This window comes from Coregonus lavaretus (assembly GCF_964263955.1).
Source record: "Coregonus lavaretus genome assembly, contig: HAP1_SCAFFOLD_382, whole genome shotgun sequence".
NCBI lineage: Eukaryota > Metazoa > Chordata > Actinopteri > Salmoniformes > Salmonidae > Coregonus > Coregonus lavaretus.
The window spans coordinates 292,187-303,083 of record NW_028163971.1 but is presented as its reverse complement, the minus strand read 5'-3'; the positions used below and the strand labels follow the sequence as shown (position 1 = coordinate 303,083).

Below are 10,897 nucleotides of genomic sequence, written 5' to 3'. Positions count from 1 at the left end.
ACACACACACAGAGATGAGGTTAACACATACACACAGAGATGTACCCATACACACACACACACACACACACACACACACCAGGGTTTCCGTTAGCCGGCAACTATTAATTTTTAAAGCCGATAAATAAAACTGTTGATGGCCAAAACGACAGGGAGAAAAAAAATCCCATTGCAAAATCATGCTTTTTAGTCACTGATGGAAATACATTTCACTGTCATGCTTATCGGTCTATAGGTTAATTTGCATTATTTAGTGGAATTAAATTGGCCTGTGTGTATTTTCGTTAGCGATCATGTACAGTGAGGGAAAAAAGTAAAAATAACAACAAAAAAATCCAGAAAAACGCATGTCAAAAATGTTATAAATTGAATGTCATTTTAATGAGGGAAATAAGTATTTGACCCCCTCTCAATCAGAAAGATTTCTGTCTCCCAGGTGTCTTTTATACAGGTAACGAGCTGAGATTAGGAGTACACTCTTAAAGGGAGTGCTCCTAATCTCAGCTTCTTACCTGTATAAAAGACACCTGTCCACAGAAGCAATCAATCAATCAGATTCCAAACTCTCCACCATGGCCAAGACCAAAGAGCTCTCCAAGGATGTCAGGGACAAGATTGTAGACCTACACAAGGCTGGAATGGGCTACAAGACCATCGCCAAGCAGCTTGGTGAGAAGATGACAACAGTTGGTGCGATTATTCGCAAATGGAAGAAACACAAAAGAACTGTCAATCTCCTTCAGCCTGGGGCTCCATGCAAGATCTCACCTCGTGGAGTTGCAATGATCATGAGAACGGTGAGGAATCAGCCCAGAACTACACGGGAGGATCTTGTCAATGATCTCAAGGCAGCTGGGACCATAATCACCAAGAAAACAATTGGTAACACACTACGCCGTGAAGGACTGAAATCCTGCAGCACCCGCAAGGTCCCCCTGCTCAAGAAAGCACATATACAGGGCCGTCTGAAGTTTGCCAATGAACATCTGAAAGATTCAGAGGAGAACTGGGTGAAAGTGTTGTGGTCAGATGAGACCAAAATCGAGCTCTTTGGCACCAACTCAACTCGCCGTGTTTGGAGGAGGAGGAATGCTGCCTATGACCCCAAGAACACCATCCCCACCATTGGACGGGGCCATGTACCGTCAAATCTTGGGTGAGAACCTCCTTCCCTCAGCCAGGGCATTGAAAATGGGTCGTGGATGGGTATTCCAGCATGACAATGACCCAAAACACACGGCCAAGGCAACAAAGGAGTGGCTCAAGAAGAAGCACATTAAGGTCCTGGAGTGGCCTAGCCAGTCTCCAGACCTTAATCCTATAGAAAATCTGTGGAGGGAGCTGAAGGTTCGAGTTGCTAAACGTCAGCCTCGAAACCTTAATGACTTGGAGAAGATCTGCATAGAGGAGTGGAACAAAATCCCTCCTGAGATGTGTGCAAACCTGGTGGCCAACTACAAGAAACGTCTGACCTCTGTGATTGCCAACAAGGGTTTTGTCACCAAGTACTAAGTCATGTTTTGCAGAGGGGTCAAATACTTATTTCCCTCATTAAAATGCAAATCCATTCATAACATTTTTGACATCAGTTTTTCTGGATTTTGTTGTTGTTATTCTGTCTCTCACTGTTCAAATAAACCTACCATTAAAATTACAGACTGATCATGTCTTTGTCAGTGGGCAAACGTACAAAATCAGCAGGGGATCAAATACTTTTTTCCCTCACTGTATGAGCCTATCTGATCTTCAGGCTTACTACTGCCAGATATATCCTAAAAGAGATGGTGCTTAAATGGATGTACCTTAGAGAGGAGGTAACACAACTATGACAGTATAAACAGTCTATTTAGGGGTTTCAGCTGGTTGCTGCTGGAGTAAAACAGGTGCTTTTAGAAGCCCTTTCAGTTAAAGCAGTTACAGTTGAAGTCAGAAGTTTACATACACTTAGGTTGGAGTCATTAAAACGTGTTTTTAAACCACTCCACACATTTCTTTTTAACAAACTATAGTTTTGGCAAATCGGTTAGGACATCTACTTTGTGCTTGACACAAGTAATTTTTCCAACAATTGTTTACAGACAGATTATTTCACTTATAATTCACTTTATCACAATTCCAGTGGGTCAGAAGTTTAAATACACTAAGTTGACTGTGCCTTTAATTAGCTTGGAAAATTCCAGAAAATGATGTCATGGCTTTAGAAGCTTCTGATAGGCTAATTGACATCATTTGAGTTTGAGTACTGTGGATGTATTTCAAGGCCTACCTTCAAACTCAGTGCCTCTTTGCTTGACATCATGGGAAAATCCAAATAAATCAGCCAAGACCTCCAAATGATTGTAGACCTCCACAAGTCTGTTTCATCCATGGGAGCAATTTCCAAACGCCTGAAGGTACCACATTCATCTGTACAAACAATAGTATGCAAGTATAAACACCATGGGACCACGCAGCCGTCATACCACTCAGGAAGGAGACGTGTCTCCTAGAGATGAACGTACTTTGGTGCGAAAAGTGCAAATCAATCCCAGAACAACAGCAAAGGACCTTGTGAAGATGCTTGAGGAAACAGGTACAAAAGTATCTGTATCTACAGTAAAACAAGTCCTATATCGACATAACCTGAAAGGCCGCTCAGCAAGGAAGAAGCCACTGCTCCAAAACCGCCATAAAAAAGCCAGATAACGGTTTGCAACTGCACATGGGGACAAAGATCGTACTTTTTGGAGAAATGTCCTTTGGTCTGATGAAACAAAAATAGAACTGTTTGGCCATAATGACCATCGTTATGTTTGGAGGAAAAAGGGGGTACTTGCCAACCGTGAAGCACGGGGGTGGCAGCATCATGCTGTGGGGGTACTTTGCTGCAGGAGGGACTGGTGCACTTCACAAAATAGATGGCATCATGAGGAAGGGAAATTATGTGGATATATTGAAGCAACATCTCAAGACATCAGTCAGGAAGTTAAAGCTTGGTCACAAATGGGTCTTCCAAATGGACAATGGCCCCAAGCATACTTCCAAAGTTGTGGCAAAATGGCTTAAGGACAACAAAGTCAAGGTATTGGAGTGGCCATCACAAAGCCCTGACCTCAATCCTACGGAATATTTGTGGGCGAGCAAGGAGGCCTACAAACCTGACTCAGTTACACCAGCTCTGTCAGGAGGAATGGGCCAAAATTCACCCAACTTATTGTGGGAAGCTTGTGGAAGGCTACCCGAAACGTTTGACCCAAGTTAAACAATTTAAAGGCAATGCTACCAAATACTAATTGAGTGCATGTAAACTTCTGACCCACTGGGAATGTGATGAAAGAAATAAAAGCTGAAATAAATCATTCTCTCTACTATTATTCTGACATTTCACATTCTTAAAATAAAGTGGTGATCCTAACTGACCTAAGACAGGGAATTTTTACTAGGATTAAATGTCAGGAATTGTGAAAAACTGAGTTTAAATGTATTTGGCTAAGGTGTATGTAAACTTCCGAATTCAACTGGAGGTGCACGATTAAAAACAGCTGCTATATATATATATATATATATATATATATATATATATATCTCAAATGGTAATTGAAGAACCTCCCATTCACCATTGAAGGCTATCAGCACATCAACATGTGAGCTGGAGGTAGTATGCATTTTGAAAACATACTTAAACAATCTGTACTTAATTGTTTGAAACCGTAATGTTTTATTTCATATTATAAGGCATGTCTTACCTTGCTTCAAAGTAGCATTTAGGCAAATTCCCACCATGGAAAGTATTTATTATAAAGACTTTATTGGCGGCATGTGAGTTATAAGTTTGGGGAAGCTTGCAATTTACCCTACCATTTCTACCATTCTGCGTGCCATATGCACATTTTCGTGGAACAGTTTCATTTCCATAATAACGTTTTTTGTTTTCTCAAAATCATTGTCACGAGGTTAATCATAAAAATCTGAATTAAAATGATAAAATCTCAAAGTTGAAAGTAAACTTATGTGAGATCACGTGAGATCACCAGCCTCTGCCATATGGACACCAGTGGAAGGAAGGGGCGTACCATGCTAGGGTTATAGCGAGGTTAGAGTAATGGATATGTAGGGTTAGGGTTATCGAGAACATAGTTATACACTATCAGTGGAGGCTCCTCAGAGGAGGAAAGGGCGGACCATGCTCCTCAGTGAAATTTCAGACAAATTTAAATAGTGAAACATTAAATAATTGTTCCTTTTTAGATAAAACTATACTAAATATATTCACGTAAATAAATAATTGATTAAAACAGAGTTTTGCAATGAAGGTCTACAGTAGCCTCAACAGCACTCTGTAGGGTAGCACCATGGTGTAGTCGGAGGACAGCTAGCTTCTGTCCTCCTCTGGGTACATTGACTTCAATACAAAACCTAGGAGGCTCATGGTTCTCACCCCCTTCCATAGACTTACACAGTAATTATGACATCTTCCGGAGGACGTCCTCCAACCTATCAGAGTTCTTGCAGTATGAACTGACATGTTGCCCACCCAATCAAAGGATCAGAGAATGAATCTAGTACTGAAAGCATAAGCTACAGCTAGCTAGCATAGCAGTGCATAACATGTGGTGAGTAGTTGACTCAAAGAGAAAGAGAGACAATAGTTGAACAGTTGTTGTTTTTTTAAGGAAGGAGAAGCAAGAGAGAGAGTGCGAGAGATAGAGCTATATTTCATGTATTTTTTCTTATATATCTTTCACTTTCTTAGCTAACGAATGCAGCTAGCTAGTTTAGCCTTCTCAAACACCCGGGTAAAACAGAGAGGGATGCTATGTTAGCTAGCTGGCTATCCAACACTGGAACTCTTCCAAGTCAAGGTACGTTTTTGGTTGTATTAATTTATTGCCACTGGGGCCCACCAGTGTAACTGCTAAACTGCTTCCTGAGTGTACACTGTACTGCATGATTGTAGCAGAGACCGTTATTATAGCAGGTTTACTAACACGTTAGTTCTATCAGCTATGTTGACTATGACGTTACTTTAACTAATATTGTGACAACGATGTAGGCTGTGTGTAACGGTTATGACATGGTTTGGCTTGGAAAGGTGTTTTCACCTGGTCACATACAGCTGATGTGTTGTTCATTGAAGTCCACAAGCGAAGGGAAAAGGAGAAGAGCGCATAGAAGGAATACAACGTGGCTGCTATGAAAGTGAACTGTGTTTACAGGGGTGTCTTCATGCCGCGTATTCTGTTGAAAACGGGGATAAAAATACCTTGAATTTGTCCAATAGGAACTTGTGTGCAACTGTTGGACTAATGATTACACCCCATATCAGCCAGATGCAGGCAACAGTGTGCAAGGAGGTATTGAATGTGTCACTGTCTGTCCATGTGTCACTGTCTGTCACCTCTAATGTGTCTCTCGACCTGTGTGCACCTACGTTGTAATCTTTCCTCCATAGGCTGGGTTGTAGCAACCTCATGATGGGTACAGGGAACAATAGAGTATCATGTAGTAGCATAAACCTATCGATGTTACATTGAACTGGGTGAATGGAATATGAATGAGTCGTCCACTATGCTGTAATAGAAATAAGGCCCTGCTCATAAAAAAAAGAATTGTCCTCCCTCATCTTAAACGGCACCAACCGCCGGTGATAGTTAACTACTTATTATTATTATTATTCTGTCTGAAGTAACTATAGCAGGAGTCAAATAAATACTGGCCTCCCGACCTCTCCTCTGATTGGTTGACGCTTTCCACCTCTCCTCTGCTCTGATTGGTCCATTCAAGGACAAGGGTGGTGACATGAGAGGAGGGTCCTCAAGGCGAGCTGTTCTGTTAGTTCCAAAGTCTCTGATTGGTCCATTCAAGGACAAGGGTGGTGACATGAGAGGAGGGTCCTCAAGGCGAGCTGTTCTGTTAGGGTTAGGGTTAGAGAACAGCTAATCATGGTTAGTTTGTTTAACTCGGTTAGGGAGGTGACATGAGAGGAGGGTCCTCAAGGCGAGCTGTTCTGTTAGGGTAGAGACCAGGAACAACCGAATAACGGAACTTCCCCGGTGCCGTACCGTACGAGCCTATCTATCACTCAGCAACGTGTTCCCTCATACACACACGGAGACAGACAGAGAGAAGGGGACCAGGCGGACTAACCCTAACCTTGTAGCCGGAAAGGTTGTGTCTTTCTCGGGGATGAAGATCCAGTTTGCTCCGCTGAACATCCCGCTGCGGAGGAGACTCCAGACAGCCGCGGTGCTGCAGTGGGTTTTCTCTTTCCTGGCACTAGGTAAGTCTCTCTCTCTCTCTGGGTGTGTGTGTGTGTGTGTGTGTGTGTGTGTGTGTGTGTGTGTGTGTGTGTGTGTGTGTGTGTGTGTGTGTGTGTGTGTGTGAGAGAGAGAGAGAGAGAGAGGGGTTCACTAGCTGACATTAGTGTGGTGGTGCTGTAATGTTCTCAAGGGTTTGTTGCTAAATAGAGTAAATAGTCATAAACTCTGATGAGACTAGAGAGAGAATATTTCTCAGCAAAAGTACGTAAGATAAAGGCTTGCACAAATGAATCAATATCTTTATTGACTGTCTGGTCTAAGGTCCTGGATCAGTGGTTAGGTTAGTATCTAATGGTTCAGGTTAAAGTGGTCCTGGATCAGTGGTTAGGTTAGTATCTAATGGTTTAGGATAGGACTGGTCCTGGATCAGTGGTAAGGTTAGTATCTAATGGTTATGATTGGGTCAGGGTGATCTGGTCCTAAATCAGTGGTAAGGTTAGTATCTAATGGTTCAGGTTAGGACTGGTCCTGGATCAGTGGTTAGGTTAGTATCTAATGGTTCAGGTTAGGACTGGTCCTGGATCAGTGGTAAGGTTAGTATCTAATGGTTCAGGTTAGGACTGGTCCTGGATCAGTGGTAAGGTTAGTATCTAATGGTTCAGGTTAGGACTGGTCCTGGATCAGTGGTTAGGTTAGTATCTAATGGTTTAGGTTAAAGTGGTCTTAGATCAGTGGTTAGGTTAGTATCTAATGGTTCAGGTTAGGACTGGTCCTGGATCAGTGGTAAGGTTAGTATCTAATGGTTCAGGTTAGGACTGGTCCTGGATCAGTGGTTAGGTTAGTATCTAATGGTTATGATTGGGTCAGGGTGATCTGGTCCTAAATCAGGGGTTAGGTTAGTATCTAATGGTTATGATTGGGTCAGGGTGATCTGGTCCTAAATCAGTGGTTAGATTAGTATCTAATGGTTATGATTGGGTCAGGGTGATCTGGTCCTAAATCAGTGGTTAGATTAGTATCTAATGGTTATGATTGGGTCAGGGTGATCTGGTCCTAAATCAGTGGTTAGATTAGTATCTAATGGTTATGATTGGGTCAGGGTGATCTGGTCCTAAATCAGTGGTTAGATTAGTATCTAATGGTTATGATTGGGTCAGGGTGATCTGGTCCTAAATCAGGGGTTAGGTTAGTATCCAATGGTTATGATTGGGTCAGGGTGATCTGGTCCTAAATCAGGGGTTAGGTTAGTATCCAATGGTTATGATTGGGTCAGGGTGATCTGGTCCTAGATCAGTGGTTAGATTAGTATCTAATGGTTATGATTGGGTCAGGGTGATCTGGTCCTAGATCAGTGGTTATCATTACCTTGTATAGTGTAACAGAGTCAAATGGTTCTGGATAAGCTCCACAGCTTGACATGGCACTAATGGCGCCATCGAAGAGGTTCCTTTTTGGTGACGCTGTTGGTTAGTACGTTGTCAAGCGGGCGGTCACGTGTGTTGGTGAGCTGAGGACCACTGGTTGGAGCCCAGTAAAGGGAACAGTGGGGATGCCTAACTGTTAGGTGGAGGTGGTACAGAGACTTTCTCTGTTTTCTGGTCCACATGATTGACTCTCTCTGGACTCCCTGACCGCACGATGAACTGATCTGTCTAACCCTTACACTGACTCTGTCTCTGCTCCGTCTCAATAGTGAATCTGGGGTTCATTGGCAGGAGTAAGCGACGGGGGGTGCTGTGTGTGTAGGGGGCAGTGGGTGAGAGTGCATGGCTGGCCTGTGCTTTCGCCCACTTGGCTCTGCTCACACACACACACAAAGACACTCACACACACACACAAAGACACTCACACTCACACACACACACACACACATTTGCTCTCTGCTCTCCTTTACCAACCATGTGACCTTATCCTCCTCCTGCCAACTCCTCCCCCAAGGTGAGAGGAGAAGAGCGTATAGAAGGAATACAACATGTCTCCCCCCCCCAGAGAGTAACTGACCAATGACATGTCTCCCCCCCCCAGAGAGTAACTGACCAGTGACATGTCTCCCCCCCTCCCCCCAGAGAGTAACTGACCAATGACATGTCTCCCCCCCAGAGAGTAACTGACCAATGACATGTCTCCCCCCTCCCCCCCAGAGAGTAACTGACCAGTGACATGTCTCCCCCCTCCCAGAGAGTAACTGACCAATGACATGTCTCCCCCCCAGAGAGTAACTGACCAATGACATGTCTCCCCCCCCAGAGAGTAACTGACCAATGACATGTCTCCCCCCCTCCCCCCCAGAGAGTAACTGACCAATGACATGTCTCCCCCCCCAGAGAGTAACTGACCAATGACATGTCTCCCCCCCTCCCCCCCAGATAGTAACTGACCAGTGACATGTCTCCCCCCTCCCCCCCAGAGAGTAACTGACCAATGACATGTCTCCCCCCCAGAGAGTAACTGACCAATGACATGTCTCCCCCCCCCCCAGAGAGTAACTGACCAATGACATGTCTCCCCTCCCCCCAGAGAGTAACTGACCAGTGATATGTCTCCCCCCCCCAGAGAGTAACTGACCAGTGACATGTCTCCCCCCCTCCCCCCCAGAGAGTAACTGACCAATGACATGTCTCCCCCCCAGAGAGTAACTGACCAGTGATATGTCTCCCCTCCCCCCAGAGAGTAACTGACCAGTGATATGTCTCCCCTCCCCCCAGAGAGTAACTGACCAATGACATGTCTCCCCCCCCCCCCAGAGAGTAACTGACCAATGACATGTCTCCCCTCCCCCCAGAGAGTAACTGACCAGTGATATGTCTCCCCCCCCCAGAGAGTAACTGACCAATGACATGTCTACCCCCCCAGAGAGTAACTGACCAATGACATGTCCCCCCCCCCCCCCCCCCCCCCCCATCCTCTCTCCCCAGCCCAGTGTTGTCTAGCAGGCTATGTGTTGCTGTGCATCTCTAATTGGTGGGTTCTGGCTGCGCTGTATGCTGGTTGGCTGTATCTGGACAGGGACACACCCACCAGCGGAGGTCGGAGGTCAGAGTGGCTTCGGAACTGCAGCGTCTGGAAACACTTCAGAGACTACTTCCCTCTCAATGTAAGACTGACCTCTAACCTGAACACTAACAGGCTTCCAAAATTGTCAAAGACTCCAGCCACCCTAGTCATAGACTGTTCTCTCTGCTACCGCACGGCAAGCGGTACCGGAGTGCCAAGTCTAGGTCCAAAATACTTCTCAACAGCTTCTACCCCCAAGCCATAAGACTCCTGAACAGCTAATCATGGCTACCCGGACTATTTGCACTGCCCCCCCACCCCATCTTTTTACGCTGCTGCTACTCTGTTAATTATTTATGTATAGTCACTTTAACTCTACCCACATGTACATATTACCTCAACTACCTCAACTAGCCGGTGCCCCCGCACATTGACTCTGCACCGGTACCTCCCTGTATATATAGCCTCCCTACTGTTATTTTATTTTACTGCTGCTCTTTTTTTCTCAACACTTTTTTGTTGTTGTTTTATTTTACTTTTTTTTATAAAAATAAATGCACTGTTGGTTAAGGGCTGTAAGTAAGCATTTCACTGTAATGTCTGCACCTATTGTATTCGGCGCATGTGGCCAATAAAATGTGATTTGATTTGATTTGATTTATGGGCCGTAACTTTAGCAGAGTGTGAGACGCTACAAACACACACACCAATACACACACACACACCAATACACACACCAATACACACACACACACCAATACACACACACCAATACACACACACACACCAATACACACACACACCAATACACACACCAATACACACATCAATAAACACACACACCAATACACACACACCAATACACACACACACCAATATACACACACACACACCAATACACACACACACCAATACACACACACACACACCAATACACACACACACCAATACACACACATCAATACACACACACACAAATACACACACACACCAATACACACACACACACACACACCAATACACACACACACAAATACACACACATACCAATACACACACACACACACACACCAATACACACACACCAATACACACACACACACCAATATACACACACATACACACACCAATACACACACACACCAATATACACACACACACAAATACATACACACACCAATACACACACACAAATACACACACACACACCAATACACACACACACAAATACACACACACACACCAATACACACACACACCAATACACACACACCAACACACACACACACACACACCAATACACAAACACACACACCGATACACACACACACACCAATACACACACCAATACACACACACACACCAATACACACACACCAATACACACACACCAATACACAAACACACACACCAATACACACACACCAATACACACACACCGATACACACACACACACCAATACACACACCAATACACACACACACACCAATACACACACACCAATACACACACACCAATACACAAACACCAATACAAACACACACCAATACAAACACACACACACCAATACAAACACACACACACCAATACAAACACACACACCAATACAAACACACACGCCAATACAAACACACACACACACCAATACAAACACACACACCAA

General features: G+C 44.3%; 1 protein-coding gene across 2 annotated transcripts in view; it reads left to right on the top strand.

The window, feature by feature from the left end:
- The first annotated feature begins 5,754 nt into the window (after nt 1–5,754).
- The window catches only part of LOC311117615 (2-acylglycerol O-acyltransferase 2-A-like), a 35,634-nt gene continuing 30,491 nt past the window's right edge, over nt 5,755–10,897 (top strand). The window contains exons 1-3 of one of the 2 annotated variants that reach the window (XM_084192550.1): nt 5,778–5,854; nt 5,952–6,259; nt 9,155–9,333. In XM_084192550.1, coding sequence (XP_084048676.1) covers nt 6,166–6,259; nt 9,155–9,333 — 273 coding nt within the window. In that variant the 5' untranslated portion in view covers nt 5,778–5,854; nt 5,952–6,165. Of the gene's footprint in view, nt 6,260–9,154; nt 9,334–10,897 lie in introns of both variants that reach the window. The other variant, XM_084192551.1, reaches the window with a different exon arrangement.